The 26,615-nt window shown below is 46.9% G+C and overlaps 1 protein-coding gene across 10 annotated transcripts in view; it reads right to left on the bottom strand.

Moving 5' to 3' along the window:
- Window positions 1-26,615, bottom strand: part of RBM33 (RNA binding motif protein 33) — a 124,861-nt gene that overhangs the window by 23,481 nt on the left and 74,765 nt on the right. For 5 of the 10 annotated variants that reach the window (XM_028094666.2, XM_028094667.2, XM_088018591.1 and 2 more), the window contains 5 exons: window positions 18,516-18,648; window positions 17,794-18,137; window positions 16,258-16,545; window positions 14,491-14,778; window positions 10,649-11,281 (listed from right to left, as the gene is read on the bottom strand). In XM_028094666.2, the coding sequence (XP_027950467.1) occupies window positions 10,649-11,281; window positions 14,491-14,778; window positions 16,258-16,545; window positions 17,794-18,137; window positions 18,516-18,648 (1,686 nt within the window). The remainder of the gene's footprint in view (window positions 1-10,648; window positions 11,282-14,490; window positions 14,779-16,257; window positions 16,546-17,793; window positions 18,138-18,515; window positions 18,649-26,615) is intronic. The other 5 variants (XM_088018588.1, XM_088018589.1, XM_088018592.1 and 2 more) reach the window with 2 other exon arrangements.

Below are 26,615 nucleotides of genomic sequence, written 5' to 3'. Positions count from 1 at the left end.
CTCTTTAAAGGAGAAAAAGTAAAATAAAATAACATTTTTTTCCCAGGTTCCTAGGACAATTCCCTAATGAAACTGTTACAACAGAATAGGAGGTGAGATTATTTTACGTTTGCTGATTCTCTGCAATCAATTATCCTTACATGTAGCAAGCATGCAAAACATGTACACAGCTTAAGTCTACAGTGCTTTCCATAAAATTTCAGTAATGGGCCCACATGGGTTGAAGTGAAGCAACATCTCTAAGGTTAAAGAGACCAGGGCACACAGACCCTGTAAGTGCCTGGGCTTCCTGCGATGAAAGGACCTGACTGGCCCATATGCTGGACTCTACGGTACAGTGCTAACATGGCAGAGGTCCTCAAGTGCCCACCTGCTTTCTCTCACCATTCTACCTTTCTGAGATGAGTCAAGTTTGGGGAAATCTTTAAAAAATAAAATTAACTGGCCTTTGGGGAAACAAAACAAAGCCCTGAGCCTGGGGCGGGGCGGGGGGTGGGGGGGTGGGGGAACCACCTGCCCAGGACTCTCCAGCCTCTCTCGCATGAATGGGCCCCTCTGGAAAGGAAAGGGCAGCTGACGGTGAGACAGCGGGGCTGCTGCACGCTCAGGCTCTGCAGGCAGCAGGGCTCCTGGGAACTCGGGCGCTTCCCAGCTGAGCCCCCCACTTGGGTGGGGCTCCCAGACAGGAAGAGAAGCTTCCAGCTTGCCCTTGATGAGCAGCTTGGAAGGAGCTGCTTCCCTGAGGAGGTAACATGGCTCCTGTTCTTGGCAGTTACTGGAAGTCAGGAGAGGGAAGTTACCCAAGACACTGGAGACAGATTTCCTCCTCTGCTGGGGAGAATGAGTCAACACACCCTGATTCCTAGTACACATGAATTATTTCTGATTTAAGCACTTATTTACTCCCCAACATCATACCCCTAAAAAAAAACCCAAAAATTAACGTAGAGGGACTGATTCTAATGAACAACTGATTTTGCCCAAATTTAGAAGCCATATGTTTATTAAGAATGCTTAAAAAGTCTTTTCTCCGAAAGTTATTAATTCTGCCACTAAAGCATTTCAAAGCTCTTAAAAACAACTGTCTAGGGCGCCTGGGTGGCTCAGTTGGTTAAGCGACTGCCTTCGGCTCAGGTCATGATCCTGGAGTCCCGGGATCGAGTCCCGCATTGGGCTCCCTGCTCAGCGGGAAGTCTGCCTCTCCCTCTGACCCTCTTCCCTCTCGTGCTCTCTATCTCTCATTCTCTCTCTCTCAAATAAATAAATAAAATCTTAAAAAAAAAAAAAAAAAAAAACAACTGTTTATATTCAATAGCTTCTGCTCCAAAAGGAAGTTTGTGGAATATACATATTCTCCAAGATGTGACTAATAAGGATTTATGCCCCAAGTCTCTTCCTCTCTTCCGCAAGTTGCCTTGGGGCCCTGCTACTGCTTATGAGCACCTGTCACAGGGAAAGGACCCTGCAACCAATGAGGCCCACCCCCACCCCACCAACAGCCCCCCCTACTGGAGAGGGATGGAGCCTGCGAGGCAAAGGTCTGGACTCACCCTCGCCTCTGGCCCCAGCCCTCCTGGCTCCCCCACCTGGGTTACAGCAGATTCTCTTACACTCAGTCTCTCTGACCGTCTGGTCTTCCCAGAACCCTCCTATCCCAAGTCCACAGCAGCTCCGTCCTTTCGCACCTCACTCCCAACTCACTTCCACCTGACTCACTTCTTCCTGATTCTCGAGCGTGGTCTCAGCTCCCAGAGACTGCCTGACACAGCGTTAAGCTTCTGCCAGAAATCAAGCTAGTCAGGAGGGCTGTGAGGCAGCTCAGCACAGGTCACAGGGTGACCTCCACAGCGTGGGACGCACTCTGCCTTGGCCCGGGTCTCTGCACGAGAAGTCCTCACACACACCTGCCACTCAACACAACCCCAAAAAGTGCCAAACTGTTATGTACAACATAATCCCACTTTGTACACCGAACAAAGAAGGAGTTTGCGAGGGAACCATAAATGTTAGCGTGAAAAGACAACCAGAAGAATTAGTAACAAGAATTAATGCTATTTTTCCCCCATTTTGCTAACTGGTGGCATCCAAATGTCTGCAACAAACAGCTATTACTTTTACAACCAGAAGTATTCACGGAAAAAACACTGTTCTAATTCCTTCTTCGGTATTTCATTAAAGAAACCATACACAATGTCCAGATTTTTAAAGGGAAAAGATACTTTCTCAACTATTTCAACAAATGTCTTTTTAAATATTTATAACGTTCTTGAAACCGTCCTTAATCCTGGACACAAAAAGTGAATAGAAGTGCAAGCCCAGCCTCAGTCAGTAGCAGTAACCAGGAGACAGCTCCGCAAACCCGTGGCCAGGGCAGGGAGCGAGCGCAGGGCAGGTAGCCAGCGGGCCAGAGGCAGGAAACAGGCCACATCCGGAGAATGGGAGGCAGTGAAGGAGACCAATTCCAGTCCTACCTTCTCTGAGCAGGAGCTGCAACTCCCCAAAGGGTGACAGATGGCTCCAGCATGAACACTGCTGTCTCTAAATCCAAAGCTCAGGAGCTGTGCCTAGGACTCTCGGAGTATTAACACTAAAGGTAGAGCCTCAGAAAAAACCAGCAAGTAAAGACTAGTTTAGAAATATACTTTAAAAAAAAGCAAGGTTCAAATACTAGTCCATTATCTGTCTGCTAAAACTTTCCAATGGCCCTCACTGCTCTAATGATCAAGATCCGAGACCCAAAACATAAAACAACCTATAAAGCCCATCTCCAGACTTAACTTGTGTTCTGCACTCTGGTCAAGCCGGCCTTCCTACAGCTAGAAAACTGGCCATGACTTCCCTGCCACAGGACCTCATCAGTGCTCTCCCCCATCTGCCTAGAAGGCTCTTTCCTTTTCCCCTGCCCTCCCTGCTTCACCCAGGTAGCTGCTCCTCTTCAGCCAGTCACTTCATCAGTTCTCTCTATTCTGCTCTTCACAATGCCCGTCAGGGGCTGCTTTACCTGCAGTCAGGACCTCTGCCCACACAGTACTTGGGCTGTTGAGCAGCTCCTACCCTCCTGATGCAGCTGAAGTAGCTGTTACTGCACGCAGGGCTCCTCAACCCCAAGTCACATCTGCTGGACACGCTCTTATCAACAGCTGCCCTGCTGATGAACGGCGGCACCAAGGTGGGACCCCCACCCCAACAGTGACTGAGGAAGTGACAGCGCCTCCTACAGCTGTCAAAAGCCCTGCGGACATGCACAACAAACAGAACAAAATGCAGAACTACAACTTCGGACCCCTGCACATGCCAAGTCCACTGGGTCCCTGCCATTGCGGGGGAGGGGGGAACCCTCAGACACCCTTCCTCTTTGTACTGTGCACCTCAGCCACTGCCAAAAGAACATGCCTTGGCTAGCCTCCTTGTCCATCAAGACCCTCATTTTTAACATTTAAATAGTGACGTTACATTTTCTTGGAATTGCCACACAAGAACAATCCAAAAGATAAACTCAACACAGCAAAACGTCTGTTTTATTCATGTCAATGACCTGTTTCAAGAAATGTAGCTTACAATAGAAGCTCTTTTTGATTCATTCATCTGTCTTTGGAACTCACCATGGAAGGCTGGTCGTGCACGGACAGGGCCCAGAGCAGTGGCGCTCAGCAGACATACCCGGCGCCCTCTCTCCACTACACAGAGGCAGGATGACCAAGGAGCTGAGCAGAGAAAGTCCAGCATGAGCCTCATCATCTCCTTGCAGCAGATTTCAGGATGTGTTCAAAGAGTGACGGAGACACATCAACGAACACAGAGCCAGCCTGAAGGGGCTGTCACTGGCCCATCTGGGACAATTCAAACCTCAAAGCCAACAATGGTAGCAGTTTACTGGATAAAGTAAGAATCCATAAGCCCATATTGCTGTCAATAAATGAACCAGTAAGTAAGCAAGAGAAAAGAGGAAGCTATCACAGTAAGCACAGAGTGCTGACATTATAAAAACATCAGGGCTTACTAAAAACGTGAAAATCTTGACAAGAAATGAGACATTTCCATAGTCTCGAAGTATATTTCCATAAATTACTTATTAATTACGAAGAGTGAGACCGTAACCCTAGGGAGAGAGATTTGGCAAACACGACCTGGCTCAAGTGATCCGAGTTGCCAACACTGGACAGATGTGTCAGGGGCCTCAGGACAGGACCCACCGAGGACACAATGTCCTTCTGTGGGGTTCCTGCCGAAAGCACATAACCTAAAACAGCACGAGGAAAAGTAAGACAAACCCAAATTAAAGGACATTTGACAAGATCAGGAGCCTCCCCTCTTTAAAAAAGTCAAGGGCAAAACACACAAAGGCCGAGGTGTCCCAGAGTCCTGGGGACTATAACACAACACATGCCCCGGCGCTGGGCTAGGGCTGCGGCGCCGGGTTAGGAGAGCCGCGCCGGGCTGGGAGAGCCGCGCCGGGCTGGGAGAGCCGCGCCGGGCTGGGAGAGCCGCGCCGTGTCAATGCGGCGCCTCCTGAGTTGTGATGACGTGGGCCTATGGTTGTGCAAGAGGGCAGCTCACGGCTGAGGAGGGACATGGCGTGGCCCCAGTCTACTCCCCAACAGTGAGACAGGTGTGTGAGCGTGGGGAGGGCAAAGAGAAACAGCGGCAACGCAATGGGGCAAAACGTAAACTGGTGGGCGCAGGAGGGTCCTGATACCATTTTTGCAACTTCTCTTAAATTGTAATTACATCAAAATAAAACGCCCTCCACCAAACACAGAAAAATCAGGCATGTACATGTTACCTCTTCTACCACCTCCCTAAAGAAAATCTGAGAATAACTTCTGAGCGGGGGAGGGAGGGAAGGAACCGACAAATACAGTCCGACCGCCAAAAGCAAGCTCATATACACAAATAAATTGGGACCTTTTGCAAGCGGCATTTGACAGCCTTTTAAAAATAAAATGCTCTACCAACCAGTAGCTGGGTGGCCCTGGGCTCCCAACACAACCTCTCTTGAGACTTTTATTTTTAAAAATAAAAAGAATATCACAATTGGACAGCTGGCTTTCCTGCTGAGGCATTCACGCTTCTCCCATTTCTCTGTGTGGCCAGCAGAACAAAGGACTGTTTACTTAATGTGCTGCCAAATTCTTAAAATTTTTATTACCTCAATTAGAATAAAGCCGCTGAATTCAGAGTTTGCTTTCATTTTCTTACAGAGCACTAGAAACTGCCACTCTGACTCAGCCACTGCTCCTCCCTGGGGCTGCAAGGAGAGGGTAGTGGGTCGGCCTCCATGAGCGAGCAGCTCCCACAAGCCCGGGTGCCCGGCAGCTCCTCGCACCCGCTGCCTTGAATGCTCCCAGCCGACCTGGGGGAGCACGCCACATTTTCCTGAGGGGACTGGGGCCCACTGGGGCCACGGACCAAGGTTACCTGAAACCATGACCCAACGCGTCCTAACCTGGACACAGAGCCGCAACCCTGATGAAAGTCCTTAATAAGGAAGTACCTGTGGCACATAGCTTGTTCTAATTCTCTCTTTCTGGTGTGTGATCAAAAAGGAGGGCTGGATAACGACAGTTAAGTTTACACTGAGTTAAACACTTTACATTTCTGTATTTGCTCTGATATTACCTGAATAGTTTTCCAGGATTATGTATTGGTTATGAACAAAATTATGACTTAAAAAGATTGCTCTTTTGGTTTCTGTAAATTAAATACTTAAATTAAGTAGCTTTCTGAGAAATGAGCAAATGAATTTTTCCATATTTGAAGTAATAAAAAAAAGAACCATTCCATCACATACAGCTCTTTAGGTAGATCACTTACATGTAAGTAACCCTCAGGGAGGCATATGAAATTCTGGAAATCCTCAACAATATCCAACACTCTCCATAAACCACACTCTGCACACACTTACTCCTTTTGTAGTCCCACCTAGCAAAGCCAGGCCACAAAACAGGAGTGGGGAAACTAAAATCCACATATGTACTGGTGAGCCTCTCAACACAGGTCTCTTTAAATAGCAAATTCCCCTAGTTTTCACCCCAGTGTTTTATATATAAAATGTGACCTAATTTGACTTACACAGAAATGTTCAAAGGTTCATTTAGGGCACATGGCAAGTTACAGCTGCACAGAGCCAGGATACCCCGTCCCTCACTCCACCGGGCCACGGGCCTTGTGCTTACACACATGTCAAAGTGCTAGAACAGGAAGGATGGAAACCCGGCCACTCTCCAGTCCTGTATCACACAACTCCTGCTATGCACCCATCATGACACTTTTCTCCTACTTCGGAATCCTTCTCAAGACTCTCCAGTCAGTCACTACCACTTGGGGTTGGCAAGAAAAATGAAACCTAACCATCACCCTCATTCGAGAAGCCCCCGCTAAAACTTTCCTGAATCAATTCTGCTACATACTCACTGAAAACAGAATATTATCCCTGATCAAGAATTAAGGAACACTTTGGAACAAGGCAGCAGCAAGAACAACCGTTGTAAGTACAAATACTAAGAACCTTAGCTCTACCAACCAGTAGCTGGGTGGCCCTGGAGGTGGCCCAACACAACCTCTCTGAGACTGAATCTACTCACCGGTGCCATGGGAATCCAAGTATCTCCCTCATAAAGGTACTCTGAGTACATGCTAAGCACTGATGTATGGTCAGCACTACTATTATAAGGCGTGAAATCACAGACTGCATTCCTGGAGAGGGCCTTAGGAGCATCCCAAAAAGAAAGCAGACATTCATGGAATGACTTCCACATGCTAGAAGGCTCATTTACTCATTCCCACAACCACTTTATAACCCGGTCCACAGCCTGGAGACTGGGGCTGAGAAACAAACTGACACACACCCATGCAAATGCGGGTCCTCCTCACGCAGAGCCACACTGTTTCCACCACGTCACCCCACCACGGACGGATGGACAGACGGAAGCGGTCTGTCCTGGCAAGGGAGGGCTTCAACCGCTACCTTTCGTGAAAGGGAATTTCACAGCGATCAAGGACCAAGAAGATGCCAACAGAGAGCCCCCCATGAAAGTGAAGAACCACTCTTCAAGCTTTACCGTCCGTGCCGCTGGTCACCATGACTGTGAGAACCAATACCAATGAAGAATTTTTATTAAATTCTTTTTTGAAAATGCTTTCTATGCCTGTGATGCATTAGCCATAACAAAGAAATGATATAAAAGGACGAGAAATTCTCTTATGATGATTAGGGTGAATTAAAATCACTTTAAAAATAAAATAATAAAAAGGAAGATTTAAAAAACAACTACTGTCCTAAGACTCGGCTCTTTCACCTATGAAAAAACCCAATTTAATAAAACCCAAAGATAAATTATTTGATTATAAATAATGAAATATGGAAGTAACAAGAGAGAACTCTGTATCGATTCACAAGGTAAAAGTACAGCTAGAGAATCCAAATTAAGTTTTAAGGTATTTCCAATTTGTTTTTTTTTTTTTTTTAAGATTTTATTTATTTATTTATCTGACAGAGAGAGACACGGCGAGAGCAGGAACACAAGCAGGGGGAGTGGGAGAGGGAGAAGCAGGCTTCCCGTGGAGCAGGGAGCCCCATATGGGGCTTGACCCCAGGACCCTGGGGGATCCTGACCTGAGTCGAAGGCAGACAATGAGCCACCCAGGCGCCCCAAGGTATTTCCACTCTGTGTCAGAATAAGAGTCCCAAGACATTTCTGCTTCCCTAACCGTCCAAGGGACACCAATCTGAACTTTGATTCTCCACCAGGCCACTTTCTAGCATGACGCTATGCACTGCCATAGTCCCGTGTCCTCTCTGGAGACCAAACAGTTAGAACCAGATGAGGCTAATGAATGGAAAAAATAATTTTTATATTTTTTAAAGATTTTATTTATTTGACAGAGAGCGAGAGAGAGAGATCACAAGCATGCAGACAGGCAGGAAGAGGGAGAAGGAGAAGCAGGCTCTCTGTTGAGTAGGGAGCCCAATGCAGAGGGCTCGATCCCAGGACCCTGAGACCATGACCTGAGCCAAAGGCAGAAGCTTAACTGACTGAGCCACCCTGGCGTCCCTGGAAAGAATAATTTAATTGCATATATTTGATGCCAGTTTAGACTAGAAAAAAGTAAAGGAAACACACTGACTCTCTCCAGAGTAACTCTCACTAGGAAAACTCATCAATACAATATACTGTGCCTTTGTACTAACAGGATGTATACAAGAGTCCAGGGCTCACAACAAAATACAAGAACATGAACAGACAACGAGATGCTTTTATTCCATAAGTAATTATAAACCCGAAATGCATAAATACTATTCTGCACGGGTGTGATGTGCTAAGCCTGTCAGAGTCTTACCGGGGTGCTGGCTGAGCCCCAGGCATTAACGCCACAGCCCACAGAGGAAGAGAGAGGGCCAGGAGGGCCAGCAACAACAGTCAGGAGAAATGTGAGCTCACCCAGCGCCTAACAAAACAGTTTCCTCTTTGCATTACCTGCACCATTATGAATATGTCCTCTTAAGAACAGTTCCTACCCACACAAAAAAACCCAAGGCCTCTAGGGAAATAAGATTTTTTCTGGTTCAGAGAGAGACACACAAGGGTGATCCTGTGATAAGCTGAAAGTTGCCAACATGCTACTGCAGGACTTGTTGGAAAAAAATCCCAAGATACAGAACATGTTGGTTAGATAACTTAAAACTTAAGAATAAAAAAGAGAGGTGCGCCTGGGTGGCTCATTCGTTAAGCGTCTGCCTGCGGCTCAGGTCATGATCCCACAGTCCTGGGATCGAGCACCACACTTCGGGCTCCCTGCTCAGCGGGAAGCCTGCTTCTCCCTCTCCCACTCCCCCTGCTTGTGCTCCCTCTCGCTGTGTCTCCCTCTGTCAAATAAATAAATAAAATTAAAAAAAAAAAAAAAAAGAACTAAAAAGAGCTAAAAAGTTGTTCCCAATTTTGGCAAGCAGCTGTTTTCACATAGCATTCCTCTGTGGTTTCTCTGCGTATTGTAAAATTATACAGCATGACTCTGGAATAGTCTTATAAAAAAATACATTTTTTCCCCAGTGGAGAAAAAAACAACGAAAATTTAAGGAGCTAAATTATTTTAAAGGAGAGGTGTTTATTAGTTTGAAAGCTGCTCTCTGAGAGCAGAGCAGTGAACTGCACCTCCCAGCCCATGAGAGGCCCTTACTTTACACCAGCCACACCACACACAACACCAACCATGAATGCCACGGGAAAAAGTCTGCTCCCAACCGTGGCCCCATGGCCCCATGACCCCTCCTTGCAAGTTTTTAACTCAAGTAAAAAAATGAGACATTGACAAAGTCCGCCTAAACGAGACTTTGACAAAGTCAGCCTGAAACAAGGTCAAAACAGAAGATCACAGATACCATGAAACTGCTTAATGCTTGGGCTCTCGCCTGAAGAAAACAAATTCATACAATGATAAAACAAGCTAATGTGATAGAGGCCATCTGCTTGTCCACACTCTGAATCACAATGAATGGAGGTGAGAAAAAACAGATTTGAAGAAACAGCACAGCCTCTGCTGAAGATGGAATTTCCAATTCTTATTATTCTATCAAAGTTTTTCTTATCGCACGTGAGAAAGTCACACTTCTAGTCTACAGACCTAGAAATAAAATGGAACTCAACTCCTTAAACAACCAGCAACGAGCTGTTCCTGAGCCAGCACAGCCACACACCCCTCCACACCCCTCCCAGATGCACGGAGAGCCATGGCCGCCCGCACTCTTGGGTTTCACTGGCCTGCTAACAGCCTGCGTCTGCAGTTCTTCCCTCCTTCCTCAACGCACAGTACAGACGGCACATGAAGAGGAGCACCGCCCATCCTGACGCACAGTGCAGGGCCATCGACACAGGAGAGGCGAGTCACCTTCTGTGAGCAGGTCAAGAGCATGTGGCTCGGTAAGGAGGTACGGGTGCTAACGGAGTGTTCCCTGACAGAGAATCTTCCACAGGGGGGGCATCTGTCTGCGGCAACTGTGTTAATATTTTGAGTACAGAACTCATCCAAACCGCAATGACTGTGCCTCGCTAAAAATGATTTAGAAGGGGCAGCACCGTCCGAAAGGAAAGAAAGCAATGAAGCGCGCCCCACTTCTGAAAGCATGTGGTAAGATCATTCGTTATTTCACTTTAGAATTCTGTTGCTCCTTTTGTTTTTTTACAACAGGGGAGATTAGCTTGAAAAGAGAAGACAGGAAACAGCCTCCAAAACAATGCTGCTTAAAAGGAGCCACACAATATACACACTTGCCCCCCACCCACAGGCGCTCACTGAATCTAGAGCTACACATAAAAGATTGTTTTGTGGTAAAGGAAATTTTATTTTTAAAACAAACTTGATGGTTCTATCACAAATTACCTACAAAAATAAGCTAAAACTGAGAAACACCTAGTTTGGGGACTGTCACATTGGTCTTCCATGAAGACTCAAGATAGACAACATGGGTCTCAGTCGGAAAGAGAATCTAAATGACAACTCTCATCACCGACTGCAAGGACGGACAGGCTAGACCACCTGACTGTAACAGAGGCGGTTCCGACTTCCCTTTCTCCAAAACCCTTCTCTGGGAATTAGGACATTCTGAGTGAAGCACAGATTCCAAGAGGCACCAGTTACCTCGTCAACTTACCCCGCCTGACAACTTAATCACCCTGACCTTGGAGCTGACGTGCGGCCCATCTCCGCCACCGCTGTTTGCCCGGTGCATGACAGTCCTTTTCGCGCCCGGCTTGGCGTCCGGGGGCCGGCCCTGGAGGGACGCCACTCGAGCGGTCTGTGAGGGGGGTGGCGGCCCCTCCCCGTCCGCAGGTTTTACCTGCAGGACTTTGTGCTGAGCTGGACTCTGAGGTACGGTTCTGGCCTGTCTCAAAGGTTTCAACGGTTTCATCAGTTGTCCTTGATACTGCATGTTAGCACCAGATGGCACAAAATTTGACGTTTTGGGCTGAACATTGGAAAGAGTGACATCTTGGTTTTTCACGAGAAGTCTGTTTTTCACGTTTTGTCTGACCTGTGCACCTGGGAAGGGTAACAGTGGGTTCCCATTGGTGGGCGACGGGGAGGCCGCCGGCTGCTCCGGCTCCGCCGAGGCCGGGGGCAGGTGGAGCTGCTGCTGGGCCAGCCTCTCGAGCAGCTCCTTCTTCCGCGCTCCCGCCTGCTGCTGCCGGCGCAGCTCCTTCTGCTTGAGGATCTCTTCCCGAAGGCGCTTCTGCTCTTCAATCTTCAAGCGATACAGCCTCGTTTCTTCGTCTTCGTCTGGAAACTGCAAGAGAACACAGGCCTGCTTCAGTGCGGAGGACGAGGCGAGGGGGGGGCCGACCCGGGTTAGCGCAACAGACTAAGAAAATGCACCTTCCAAAAACGATCCATTCAGGATCGAAAAGAAGCCATTCAAAATCTGCCTGTAGACTTTACGTATAACCCCTTCCTCTGGGGAGGGGAAAAAATTACACACAGCTCAAGCTAATTTGGAAAATCTTATCAGAATATTAAAAACTATTGAAATAATGTAAATTTCCACTCATTTACAAGTTTGAAACCAATTAAACTGTTCATTTAAGATATCAAAATATGTTTCGAATGGAAAGGCAACGGTAGGGAGACCATGCTGTCACAGAGGTTTTATCTGGCTCTTCTCTGACGAACCAACAAAAGGTGGGTGTAAATGACCTGAAAGGGCCTGATTAGAACTATTGATTTTTCGTACAGAATTTTCAGCCTGATCTCAAACTCATTTGTCACAGAATAATTGGTTATAATGAACAGCACAAGTCAATCTCTCTGACCTTGAACTCATGCACTCTCCACAGAATCAAAATGCTGCCAATTGCAGTATTGGAATATTAATGGTACGTAAGGAGTGCTTTTAATATGCCAGCCCCAAACCACTCTGAAAGTCTACCCAAAAAATTTTTGAGAAAGTTCAGTAACTTTGATAAAAAGCATCCCATGAGGAAAGTTTACTAAAAGTTAAGCATTTGTTAAGAATTACAATAATTTTCTTTTTAAAAATCGTAGATACCCTAAACTGGAGATCCTTTACAAAAGAACATAATAGGATTTAATCTCGCTACAATTTAGCCAATAACAAATTAACCTTAAGAATTAGGAATTAAGACCAAAAGGCAGCTGAGGAGTCCGTGGGTGCTCCTAGAACCCACGCAATGACCTACAGGACAGAGTCGGGCCTCATGAGGACTTGCCGGGCATTTCAGAATCCATTCCAACCACCTTGGTTATCTGCTTGCAAAGTCTAAGACAGAGCTGAAACAGCAAATCTGAAGGCAGGTAAGGGCTCAGGGAGACACCCCGAGCAAGACACGACGTTAGGGGAAGACAGACAAACGGGGATGAGGACACAGCTCAAAGCGGGGCCGCGGCCTTCAGGGAGAGGCAGACCGCCGGGGGAAGCGGCAGGTCCAGAGCGCCCGCTGTTTCAACACGGGAATAATCCACATTCTCCAAGGATTCTCCCCAAACAAGGAAGAATTAATGTATGTTCAGGTACACAGGAGGAAATACTTGTACAAAGATCTGTCCTTTATTACACCGTTACCAACTGGGCGAACGTAAGAGAATAAACCACGTTTACCCAAGCCAAACGAAGACAAGACTTCTTAAAAAGTAGAACAGTCTCACTCTTGGTCCCACTGCACGCGTCCACAGAATGACAAGTGAACACATTAAGACAGCCAACTCAGGGGCGCCTGGGCGGCTCAGTCGTTAAGCATCGGCCTTCGGCTCAGGTCATGGTCCCAGGGTCCTGGGATCGAGACCCACATCGGGCTCCCTGCTCGGCGGGAAGCCTGCTTCTCCCTCTCCCCCTCCCCCTGCTTGTGTTCCTGGCTCTTGCTATCTCTGTGAAATAAATAAATAAAATCTTTTAAAAAGACATCCAACTTACGCTACGGCTCCCTGCAAGTCTTGCTTCACATACAAAGCACCTGCTGGGTTCTAGAGAAAACTTCCCCAGAAGCCTGCTCCAATCAACTGCTGTGACAAGGACAGCCCAAAGTGGCCAGTGGTTTGCCTAAAGCTCATTTCACTCATTTTATTCAGCCACTGTTACTAGAAAAATAAAGTGTCACGAGACTTAATTTTTCTGAGCCAAATCAGGTTACATATACAAGGAGCTAGCTATTAGGACTATAAGCAAGATAAAATTTTTAGCAAAACTTTCTTTTTATAAACTACCCTGACCCACTTTATAAATCTACCTAATTTTTTCATATATTGATCTTAAAATAAAAAAACTCACCCCTTCTTCTAATATGATCTTAGTAAATGTTAACACTGTATTTTGACTTTGTGTTTACTTCCTCATGTGGTAACATTACATTACCACTGCTGCAAGAATTTATTGGGAAAACCTGGGCATGTGAGTGGTGCAGTTGGTTACACATCTGACCTTTTTTTTTTTTTTAAGATTTTATTTATTCATTTGAGACACAGAGATACAGAGAGAAAGAGAGAGAGAGCATGCTTGAGCAGGGGGAGGGGGAGAGGGAGAGGGAGAAGCAGGCTTCCCACTGAGCCGGGAGCCCGATGTGGGGCCTGGCCCCAGGACCCTGTGATCATGACCTGAGCCGAAGGCAGACGCTTAACCATCTGAGGCCACCCAGGCACCCCTAAACATCCAACTCTTGATTCTGGCTCAGGTCGTGATATCATCAGGGTCGTAAGATCAAGCCCCGAGTGAGGTTCCGCACTCAGCGAGGAGTCGGCTTGGGATTCCCTCTCCCTCTCCCTCTGCCCCTCCCCTCCACATGCTCTCTCTCTAAAAAATAATAAATCTTATAAAAAATTTTTTATTAGGAAAATCTGACCCCACCCCCAAATTTCAATGGAAAGATAACTGATTAAGAAAACGTGACTTATTCTTTCACACCTATATTACCTCAGGAAATTCTTCACGCCGATATTTATATTATGTTAATAAATGATACTAACTTACTATATACATTCTACATCGTTTTTAAAAATACTGGTGTAACTTCCACATGCTGATCTCTTCCCACATCTTAGACACAAAGGCCACTGCTAGCAATGGTGGACCCTTCCCTGGGCATGTTACTAACCTATGGACAGTAGACTCCTATGCTTGGTTAGAACCTACGTCTCACAGATACTGCTCAACTGCTGCATGTGTATTTCTAGGGAGCAGCCTGGGACTGAATCCCCATCGCACGGAAGCATCAGGTAAACAGATTCAATAATTCGCTACCCCCCCCACCCCAGGAGATAACATGTTCTACAGCATCAACTACAACTACACAAACACAGAAACACTGCCTAACATCATAAACCCGTGAGGATGAAAGTGTGTCCCACATGGACAAGGTTGTTAGGTTCAAAGAAGGATGTGGTTGGACAAAGTGAAGGTTTCACGAAAAACTCACTGGACGAGAGTACACTAAGAGGTACAAGTTGATTATAAGGCTTCAAGTATTTTTTTATTGAAAATGGTCTTACCTCTGGTTCTGTTTTTGCCTCCTCTTTGGGCTGAACCACAGGGCTGACTGGCTTGACTCTGGCTTCAGTCTTGCCCTGTGCGCTCCTGGGCCCACCCCCCGGCCTCGTGGGTGGGGACGTGCTGGCGATCGGCTTCCCGGGAGCTGCAGGTGTGGAAGAGCAGCGGCTGCTACTCATTTCCATCACGTGCGACGGCGCTATGGGCAACTCGCGCAGATTACTGTTTCTCGGAGCAGTTGGCTGCATTTGCTGCATTGGCCGTTTGGTTACATTCTGAGAAGTTGTATTCTACCACAAGAAGGAAGAAATGTGAATTACAACTGGATACTTGGAGAAAGAACATAAAAAGGCACGTGATTAGATAAAAATACTGTAAAAATCACTTTAATTAGTAAGTGACTTCTCCTTCTGGGGTGCAGACAACTTCCCCGGTGAACCCTCTCTTCCGCGTGTAACGTTCCTGCTCTACGGGGCAGCACACACACTACTGCTGAGCGTCACGACTGGTCAAGGTTATCCCACTTGTCTACAGACAGGCTCCTCCTGAACAGAAACTACACCAGGGACTGCAGTTGGTGACTGAGGATGGGGACTGACATTTTTAACAAAGGATTGCTGGCATCACTTTTACCGGGCCCCTAAATTTAAGGTGGAACAAGAAAAGAATCAAGCAGTGAGTCAGTATCCTGAGAAAACTGCACCCTGCACAAGAAACGCGCTCCAAAGTTTTACCCGAGAGGAAACTCTTAGTCATGCTCCTTCCCCGGATTCTTAGCAGAGAGCCCAGAGCCAGAGGAGCGTACAGGTAGGGAGATGGCCGGGAGAGGACGAGCTCGGAGAGCGCCAGGTCAGCGTTCAGGGCACGAGGCCGGGGACACAACCGCCACTGCTGTGACGCAGTGAAGCCTCAGCTCCGATGCACCTCTCTGCAAGTCCTTTCTCGTTTCTTATACCATGTTAGTTAGTCTCAATACTACTTTAAGAAAGAAAGAAGCCGGTATGAGAAAAATTGAAATTAAAAAGTAGCCTAAGTGGCATGCTTGAAGCTGCAGGTCAAAGGGACAATACTAAAAGGAAAACCCAACTACCTCCCCTTGGCCCAACACTCTAACCATTCGCCTCTTTACGGAGTTATTTAATGGAGAACACGGCGATAGCAATGGCTGCTGTCTTGTGTTTGTGGAGCAATGCCCGTTTCCTAGTTTCCTTCAATGCAAGATGAGTCACACCCTAGCTGATGGTACCTGAGCCTGTACCCGCACAACTGAATACACTGTTAATCTCCCACCGTTAAATACAGGCGTCATGAAGGCAGGAAACTGGTCTCTTTGGTTCACTGGTGCATTCCCAGGAACTGGAATGGTGCCTAGCAACAGAGGCTAGTCAGACAATTCTTCCTGAATTCATTTACTTATTTATTCAGAGCCCAAGGAGATAGAGACGATCTCACCATCAAAAGTAGGCTACTGGCAAAGGCAGAGAGCCCACCACCCACAAGTATTTGCTAAAATTATGTGTCTACGAATAATACTATCTATCACTATGAAAATATCTCCGTACACAAAGATGAGGAAGTACAGAATATCAATGCAGTCTTTCAGGCACAAACGGGACATCATTAATTTCTATAGTCAAAAAAATCCCGTTTCCTAGGCAGTCTGTTAAACATACACTCACTTTAGAGAAACGTACTGCACGCGTTCAGTAAATAAATCAGAACTGGAAAATATTCCAGCTCCCAGGTTCTGCCCCCGGGAAGACACTCACATGCCTCAGCCCCTGGCGCTGGGGGCACTGCATCCGGCCGCTGCTGGGTGGAGGCTGGGCCGTCTGGACGTGAGGCCTAAACTGGGGCTGCGACATGGGCATAAGCGGCGGGGGCGGGACGGAGAGGTGGTGGTGGTGCTGGTGCTGCGGCTGGTGAGGCGGCTGCGGGGGCGGCTGGTGCTGCGGGGGCGGCTGGAGCGGAGGCTGGTGCTGCGGCTGGAGCGGGGGCTGCTGCTGGGGCTGGGGCTGCGGTTGGTGCGGAGGGGGCAGTGGGGGGTGCAGAGGCCCCTTCCGTGCCAAAAGAAAGAGAAACAACGGTTTTTAAATGTATATACTAGTGACTTTCCAATTCGGCCATCCCCTTAAAACCCCCAGCACTAGAAACTTGAAGTGGTGCTGAGATTCCATTTCAGAATCTGTGGACAGAGGTAACATGGTCTTAAATGTAGCAGAAAGCCCAAAGCTATGCTCATTCATTATGCATTTGCTCTGAGTTCTCTCAACCCCAAAACTCCAGGTGTTTGTTCTAAGGAAACAACTAAGGATGCAAACACACACAACGTTAAGGATGGTGCCCGCAGCACTGTTTCTAATACCAAAGTACTGAAAGCAGTAAACATGTCCAAAGAGTAGTGGCCGCCACGAAATGTAAACTTGCGCAGTGTTTAAATGATGCAGTGAGAGCTAATTCATGAACAGGAGATCCTGCCACTGTGTTAACAAGAGCATGGCGACAGGATGCGCTAGGACAACCTGGGAAACCACAAGCACCCAAATGCTGGTGGTGACCGTTCCTACATGATGGGATTTCTTAATTTCCTTTTTAAATACTCAAATATTTAAGCAACAGAGATGTATTCATATTTTTTAATAAAAAGAAATATTTTATCCTACTTTAACACATGAAATAATCGTTTTTTTTTTTTTTTTAATTTCGATAGTCTATGTGTGTCTAAATAGTTGACTGAAGTATCATCATTCTGTATCTTAACAGTAAGTTTAAATCTGAGCAGAATCATACAGGGCAAGAAGGATCTCACAGAAACTCCAGGCCCCCCATGGAACACAACCTACAGCAGAGGGCACTCAAATCTTTCAAACAACAGGGGAACAGCAACTCCGTTTTCCCCTCCATGCAAAGAATCTTTCTATTACATTTTGCAGGAACATAATTTGACAAAGAACTTTATTTCCACTGGTGAACCTTTCAGGAATCTTGCAATGATGAGCGAAAGTATTATCCAAACATGTCCTAACTTTATTAGCAGTACCACCTTGAAAAAATCTGAATACTGAATTTTTTCATTTCCCCCAAAATGACAATCACTTTTTTCCATTTCTCCTACTATTAGGGAAAAAAACAATATTGTCAAGAAAGTTGCCTTTAATAAGCAGCACGTTTAAGACTAAACCCTTATTCTTTACACAATCTCCACATTCTAGAAGACTCAGCAACAGGAAACTTCATTTTATGAAACACAAAGATCCAAAGCTCCAGGTGCACCCCTCCTCCATGCAGCTTGCCAAGATGCATACCTGCAGGTTAGGCTGTGCGTGGGTGGGCAGAAACGGCTGTCCCGGGCCAGGCAGGAAGGGCTGCCGAGGAGGGATGAAAGGCCGCGTGGCCGCTGAGCCTGGCTGGCTAAAGTGAAGGATCCCCACTGGACCTGGTGGCTGGAGAGTTGGCCTGACGGGCCTCTCTCTGGGGAACACAGGCTGCTGTCCCTGCTGATTAAACGCGGGTCCAGGCTGAGTGAACGGTAAGGGACTAGGGGTGGGCACTGGGTGGGTGCTGCTAAGAAGCGTGGGGGGCGGTGGCGGCGGAGGGGGGCTTCGCTGTTCCAGGAAAAGATGACTCGGGAACCTTGGTTCACCTGAAACTGAACAGTGGTGCAACATTACCTTCGGCTTGTACACAACACGCCTGTCACATAACAGCAGTTTTACGTACCATCTTACTGAGAACAAAAATTACAAGTGGTGGGTAGAAGATAAATGCTACATTTTACAACTTATTTCTAGATTACTTCATTACTCCTTTTCTAGAGAGGACTGCCTCCTTTGTACGAGATTCTCACATTGCAGAAACCAACAATGTCCAATTTTAGCATCTGAAATGACAGGAAGTGCTCTGATACAAAAATCTGACAATCGTCACAAAAATCTCCTACTGGAAGCTCAATTCAGTTTAAAACATGAATGTGTTCAGGCACATCACCCAATACGACTTCGTTCTGTGAGCCTGCACGGTCCTTTACCTCCTAAGAAGAAAGGGTCTCGCTCCTGCGGGGGGGGCGGGGCCCTCCACTGGTCCTGGAGGGGAAGTCGTGGGGGCTGGCTGAAATTGCTGGGTACAGGCCCAGGTGCGTGCTGCGGGAACTCTGGAGGGCCCTATGGAACAAAGGGAAAACAAGATGAGAGGCAGGAAAATAGTCGGCCATTTCCAGAAATGGATGCATACGTGGTTCCAACCTGAAAACATCCAGTAACTGCCTCCTGTAGCCCCCCCATATATAACTAGATGTTACAAAGTGATCCTACCATCAATGAAACAAACATCAAAATGCAGCCCTGAAACATGAATTCCATGTTCCAATATCACTACAGCAGAACAAGAACATTATCTTTAAGCTTACTGAAATCTATGTGATTATTGACCCTTCTTGCCCATTAATCTGAAAGGCTAAATGTCTACTTCCAGTGTCCTTGGCACTGATCATCTCGAACATGCTGTAACTTGCTGCCTTTTGAACACAACTATAAGCTACAGCTACGAAGCCGCTTTATTTCTAAAGAAGAAAAAGACATTGAATGTGCACCATAATAAACATCAGCAAGCTCCAATGTAACAGGACAGTGTGAACTATTTAAGAAACCCTGCCATATACGTACTGCTACAAAAGACATGTTTCAAAGCCAGATTCCACTGGATAAGACACTTTGAACTCGGACAGATTAACATTCTTCCACTAGAACTCTATTTAGAGACAAACTAAATTACTTCACTTTTTAGTTGGCCTTTTAAGTATCCATAGAGATCTTTAAAAGCACCACATTTGCATTCTTTCTTTGTTTTTTTTTGGGGGGGGGGGTGAGGCATTTAAAGAAACCCTCACCAATTTTTTTCACTTCTCCAGAAAGAATTCATTAATTATACAAATCATCAAAATAATTTTCATTTAAAAACATCTTCTTTGAAACTCAGCCAGTATTTCTCAACTTTTAAAAATCAAACTCCTTTCTCATAAACTTGAAATTCTAACTCCTTTTCTGTCATCTCATTACTAATACACTTAGCTGTTGCCTCTAAATGTGACAGCATCTTACAACATTGAAAATGTTTTTGCAAACTGCATTTACCTTCCCTCTCTCCTTAAAAATCTGTTCTCCCTGTAGCATCGTAAGAACAATGCACAGTAAACGGAATAGCACCCATGAAGAGCTCCAGAAAAGCCCATCAGGCGTGGAAATGGCCCGCCGGCAAGAGGGAGGGCTGTCACCACTGGGAGAGTCCAGGAGAACTGCCCTGGAGAACGGTGGGACCCAAGTCACCTCTTGGGGGCACTGGGTCCGTCCAAGTTCTGAGAACCACGTAACAAGTTTAAAGACCAAGTCATAACACCTGGACTAGTGCTGGAGCGACCTTCCAGGGAACCTGTGGGTCGGCCTGCATGCAGGGTGTGGGGGCGGCAACGGGACTCAGGAAATGGCCTGGTGAAGTGCTAGGTCTGGAAATGGGTGGGTTACCTGGATTCAATGACAATTCTCTTCTTCCTCTGGCTGGTCTTGCAGCCCAGGGGAAGCCAGGTCAGGAGGCCAGAGAACTGAGCCCAGAGCCAAGGGCAGGGTGTAAACCAAGGCTAAGGTCTAGTTACCAGCAAACCACAACGGGAGACACTTCTACTTCGCACAGATGCCCAGCCTCTGCACATGTGAGCCAACGCTCCAGACACAGCCCCTATGGCACGGTGACTAACGACTGCAGTGATCTGCCCAGGATTTCAATAAACCACCTTGGTAAAGCCAACGTGAGCCAGTCGAGTATTGATACTGTATGAGCACCTACTTCAGAGTAAAGACCCATGGGCACTGGGGCCCCTAGGGCCCCGAGTCCCTGGGCACAATGGCCACATTCGTCACTGGTGCCTTACATACTCCACACCAAGCTCTGTGCAGCACCCCGACCACCTGAGCTCATGAACACGAAAGCACAGCAGGAGCACGAGACCCATTTCACAGCCAAGGAAACGGAAACTCAGGACATTAAATAATTTGCCCACGGTGACGTCATTCTATTTTCTTTTAAATTTTATTTATTTATTTTATGATTATCATGTTTTAAGTAGGCTCCACACCCAGTGTGAAGCCCAGTGTGGGGCCTGAGATCAAGACCTGAGCCCAGAGCAAGAGTTGGATGCCCGACCGACTAAGCCACCCAGGTGCCCCTATTTTTTTTTTAAATCAGAGATTTCAATACTCAAGAAAAACAAGTTAAAAGCTCCCAAAGGGTTCATTTTATTCTTAACATGAAAATGAAGCAGGGGAAGTTTCAACCCATATGATATAAATCTTATCAAAATTACTAAATTTGGGGATTTTAAAAACCAGATTTTCCCTTGACTTAGGAAAACAAGAGCCTACAAGTCAACAGAATTATGAATTCTGGAAACCATCACGTCATACACAAACTTCCATATTTCATACCTCATCCCCCTCTTTGGCAAATTTTCACTCTACTCGCTGTCTCAGCCAAAATGCAAAATCTCTACAGAGAAGGGCTTCTCCTGTAAGTCCTCGGTACAGGCGCTCCATTTTCTCCTGCCCTACTTTCCTCTCTTGCCAGCTCCATCTGGCCGGCTCACAATTTCGGGAGATCTGCCCGGCACATGGCCCATGGCCCACGTACCCACCCACATGCCCCACTTCTCCACACACCACTGAGTGCTGCTGGATAAAGCTGCAATCACTAAGAGTGTGGATTTCACTTCAATTGGCCTCTCAGTGTCCCTCGGCAGTGTCTCACCTACTGCCCAGGATACTCGGCCATCTCCGAGCATCTCCTGGTCCCTCCGCCCTCGCAGCGCTGTCCTCTCTAATGCTCCTACCACGCGAGGTGCTCCTCCTCTGGGCTGACAGGGACTCCCAGTTCTCTCGCCTTGCAATGCTGTCTGCATCCTGTGTCCTATCTGCTTTCATTCCCCTCCATCGACATAGAACATTCTAGCATGAATAATGTGCTTGCTGCTAACTTTCACTCTATTGGTCAGATTTTTCACTAAAAAGTAGGAATGGTACACTAAATTATGACCAGGGTTGAAAGTATTACACTACTGATTTGTTGGCAAGCTTTCCTCCTGAACTTGAGTCAGCAAACTTCAGGGCTCGTAACTCATGCACTGCATCAGTCAAGGAGCTGAAAAAACACAGACGCAGGGACACAGTTCAGAGAAGAGGACAGACAGAATAAAACGTACTTTCTGAGAAAGAGGGGGAGTCCTTGGGTTATTTCCACTCAGCCCTGAGGTCCTGTGTTGTACCAAGAGCTGGAAAGCGGTGGCATTCATTGTGGGAACTTCTTACAAACGTACCAACTGTTTCACCCACTCCACCAAAGGGGAGAGCAAAGTGTCATTTCTCCACGGTACCGAACCGCTCCCGGATCAGCACTGCCGTTTCCTGCCCCAGGCAAACCCCACCCGCACTCCTTTCCCATGAGTGAGTGCCCTACAGGACCCAGTGTGCACAGCACCTCCGTCCGTGTCACCCACGCCTCGGACCGGAGGCCCAAGTCGGGCCCAGGCAACTGCCTCTGGAGCTGGCACTCCTTCACGCAGGGACCAGCAGTTTCTGCTCACCTTCCGTCCTGACTCTACTCATAATTACGAGAAGCGGAAAGAGGCTCCTGACTTTTCTGTCCTGACTAAAAACCATGGCTTTCTTCGTGATTTAGTATGTGAAGGCTCGGTACTTCCTGCTAGTTTTCGCGCCGGGCTTACATCACGCAGGGTTTACAGAGAAATGGAAAATACTCGGTTTCTTCTGAAATCTGTCGGAAGCGATAAACTCCACGACTGCGTTTTATTGCCCCATGCCCCTCCCCTGCTGAGGAAGCCCCAGACAGGAATGGCCACGTGGCTGCGACAACAGGCTTCCTCACAGCCTTCCTTTTCTCCTTCCATTAGAGAGTTAATTTCAAGTCCTCCAAAAGATAGGTTTTCTCATTATAGATAAGGCGAAATGTAACTGGAAAAGCAGACTGGCTTCCTTTCCATTATACGCAGGTCTGCTAAGTTTTGATTTTGACTTCGCCACAGGTTGAGATCAGGGAAAGTATTCTCAGCCCCCTTCATCCGTTTCTAAAAGGAAGCAGTTACTGAATTATGAGAATGAACGCAAAGAGAAACCAATGTGGTTAGTTTTCAATAAAAATTCCAAGCTGAGAACTAGGTACATTCCTGGGAGATTATTTTAAATATTCATAACTTCTAAAGACATTTTTGTATTAAACTGAAAATATATTGAGATCATAAATCTTGCCCCCTTTAGAATTCTAATACTGTGATTTTCATCTCTTTCCAGACCTTCTTTCCTTTTACTAATTATCTACGTGCTGCCTAATTGCATTTAGACACAAGCATTCAAACGTTAGCAATATGGAACAAGGCCCCCCCCCCCAATATCCTTTCTTCATCAGTCACTATTCAGACAGAACCTGTCTTCCAGCTGGTCGTCTCTCCGAAAGGCACTGGCTAGCAGAGGCTGAGCAAGCAGGTGGCAGCACCGGCCCTCCCATCACCTAGCACAGCCCTAAGCATGCAACCGAGCCTCTCTGGGTCTCCGTTTTCTTATCTATAAAAGGCAGGGATACTGATGGGACGTGTTTCTCATGGGAGAAGATGAAAGAACACGTTCAAAGTACCTATGACAGTACCCGGCAAGTAACAGAAGTTCACAGTGTTTGCCATTACTGTCACTTGTACGTGACATTTTTGTAGACAGCATTCCATACTGTAAACCTAACACAGAGCTGCTGACAAGCACCATGTCTCCTTAAACCGTGCAAAACAGACCAGCGCAGGCCCCCTTCCTGCATTCTCACCCCTGAGTCACAGGAGGAGGCTTCACAGAGGAGCTGCCAACACCCCAGCAATCCCACGCCCTGTCGCACATCCACTCCCACTGCTCTCTGCCCTTCGACTGACAGGTCCGTGAGGGGTGAGACCACGATCTCTTTTATTCACCAGTATATTTTCATGCTTGGCACAGGGCCTGGTACACAGACGTTTACAAATATTTAACGAATTAACCGCCTATTTCTAATAGCAAGGAAATCCCAGCCCCACATTCGAATCTAAAATACTCCAGTGGGTTAAACCCTGGCTGCCCACAAAGCACACAGACAGTAGACGGCTGAGTGCTCTAGGAAGGACATAAGGGAGGCTGGAATAGACCGACGAGGCACTGGGCAGCGAGCCCCGGAGGCTCTTGGGCCGAGCAGACTGAGAACATAACACAGCGCACCAGGACCAAAGAGAAGCCAACATCAACAGAATCCAGTTCTCTGACTTAACTGTAGGATAGAAATCATTTTAACTTGCTCTACTGTGATGTAAAACAGAGGAAAAATGAGATGAACATGGACTCCTCCATCCTGCAACCACCCCCCTATTTTTAGAGAACAGAAAATGAAGAATGAAAATTAGATGGACGGTTTGTGGGCTATCCTTCCAACGCTGCTGTTTTAAGGAGCACAGCCCAGGCCAGTTTCCTTCTGGGCTGTAGACTGAATTTAAGAATCATACACCCGTGGGGCACCTGGGGTGGCTCAGTCATTAAGCGTCTGCCTTCAGCTCAGGTCATGATCCCAGGGTCCTGGGATCGAGCCCAGTGTCAGGCTCCCTGCTCAGCGGGGGGAGCCTGCTTCTCTCCCTCTGCCTCTGCCCCCTCTCATGCTCTTTCTCTCAAATAAATAAATAAAATCTTAAAAAAAAAATAAGAATCATACACCTGTAAGATGCAGGATACTCATATAAACCACACAGAAGAACCAGAGTAAAATGAAAAATAAATAACCACTTCATTTATCCAAACGGTAGTACTTAGCAATAATCGTGCACCACACACATGATAACAAGGCATTTTTACGGGTCAATCCTAAAAGTAAATACAGATCAACAAGTTAGAACTATACTCTTTCACCCAGAAAATACTCAAGGAAGAGTAAAATAAAACATGGTGGGAGCAAGTCGGCATAATGGCAAACCTGACCATACTACCCTAACAGCATGATAAATATATCCATAAATAAAATGTAAATATATAAAAATAAAAAGCCATTTGTAAAACATAAAAAACTAAACCAAAAATTATATAATATAAAAATAAATGCCATTTCTAGAACTGAGGCAAATCTGGATAGATCTATATGGCAATTTGTCCAAGATCATAGAAGTCAATAAGAAAAAGTGAATGTAATTATCTTGTTAATGTCGCAGGATGCTCATGAAATACAAATCTGTTATTTATGGGGCTATTTGGCTTTATATAAAAATTAGCCGCCTTCCTCCCCACCAAGGACACAGACCCCTGATGTTCCCCACGTCTGTGCCCACATCTTCTTCCTGAGCACCCGCCAGGCTACATTTCCCAGCCAGTCCTGCAAGGCAATGTGGCTGGGCACGTGACCACGCCTCAGGCGACAGCATGTGAGCAGAAGTGATGCAGGCCAGTTCCAGACCTGGCCAGTTACAAACAAACTCCCAGGACTGACCTTCACCCTTTCCCCACCATGCAGAGGTCTGTGGGGCCCAGAGGAAGTAGCCCAGAGGGCAAGGTGAGTGAGAAGAACACTTCGTAGTACCGAGCCGCTACAGGCTCAGGGCTGGTCAGTCACTGCACTCCAGCTGATCCTCCTGTGCTGGACACTCTGGAGCCATCGCCAGGTCCCCTTTGCACGCAGGCGCTGCAGGCCCCAACTGTTGCAAATGTTGTCCTGGCCAATGGATGCTGCTCCTCCAAGACCTGCCTGAGACAGTCCATGGCCGGCTGCCCCAGAGGCCCCCTCCCACCCGACCCCCTGAGATCAGGCCAGGGCCAGAATCTTTGACCTGAAACTGCATAGTAGCCGAGTTCTAACCCCTTCCCATCTTGCATCCCCAGCACCCTTACCTAATCCTGTGCCCCCAAATCCCCATCTTGGGCTCTGCTCCTGCTGACCCAAGGTTACGGCCCACCCTATACTGCTGCTAGCTAACTCTGCAGGGGACTCCTCTGCTAACCCCTTCAATCCTAGAATGCCCTATGAGGTAGCGATTCTGCTCACAGAATCTTCTGAGCATTTCAATACCCCACACCCAGTACACGGCTAGAAAGTGGCAGAGCCTGGACTCACTCCCGGGTCACCCATCTCCACAGCACACATATTCACCCACTGTGCTTGTTAGGAACAGTTATTTCATGTTCTGTCGTCTGTCTCACTGTTTCATTATCACATATGTATATGTAATTGTGTGACAGTATGTTAGTGCCGTGGAGTCAAGAAAACCAATAAATACTAAAACAAGTCTACAGTCAGACAGCCATGGAAATTCCACGGCTGGCCTGAATGGTAAGAGAAATTAGCAGTTCTTATCTGATCAACCTATGAGAAACTGATAAAGGAGGCAGGACCAGAGATGTTATCTACAATGTAGAAGAAAGCGCTGACTCAAGTTGAGTAAACAAGGAAATTTCTGGCTTTGGTAGTTTGTCCAACAGAATAAGAATGGAAAAAGAGGGTTTTGCCAGTGTAACCTTGAAACCACAGGCTGACACCAGCGGGTGTGATAGCCAGGCGGAGGGCAGTGAGCGCCTGGTAGGCCTGATTATGGCGCGTCGACCAGGCCCAACGACACTGGCAGGGGGAGAAAGAGCTTTACTGACACCTGCATCAAATCCGACCAGAAAGAAGCCCATTTCCAAGACGTCAAATGCCTGCGTAAGGGCCAGAGGGTAGGAAGATTAGAAAAAAGATTAGAAAAAAATTATAAGATATTAGTCAGAAAGAAAGTCAATGGCTGATACATGAAATGAACCAGAGTGACACACAGTTACCTCTCCAGAGGTGGCAGATCACGACACACACAAGGGAGAAATCATCTGGGGAAGACACGCAGGCCCCTCACTGCGTCCACTGGCCTCAACAGGTAACAGAACCTCAGAATGTGAATACTTACACGAACTTTAAAATTTTTAAGCTTTAAGATCCTAAAAGCTTCTTATTGACTACCATCAGTATTGCCTTTTTGAAACAGAAATTAGACAATTAGCAGGTATCATGAAGCTCACGGTGCCGTTTTCCTCACTGGTTTCTGTTTCAC

This window comes from Eumetopias jubatus, unplaced genomic scaffold (genome assembly GCF_037043125.1).
Source record: "Eumetopias jubatus isolate StellerSeaLion01/CBP00866 unplaced genomic scaffold, mEumJub1_p1.0 scaffold_14, whole genome shotgun sequence".
Taxonomy (NCBI): domain Eukaryota; kingdom Metazoa; phylum Chordata; class Mammalia; order Carnivora; family Otariidae; genus Eumetopias; species Eumetopias jubatus.
Note: the sequence above shows the minus strand (reverse complement) of the source record. Positions and strands in the feature narration are given on the sequence as shown.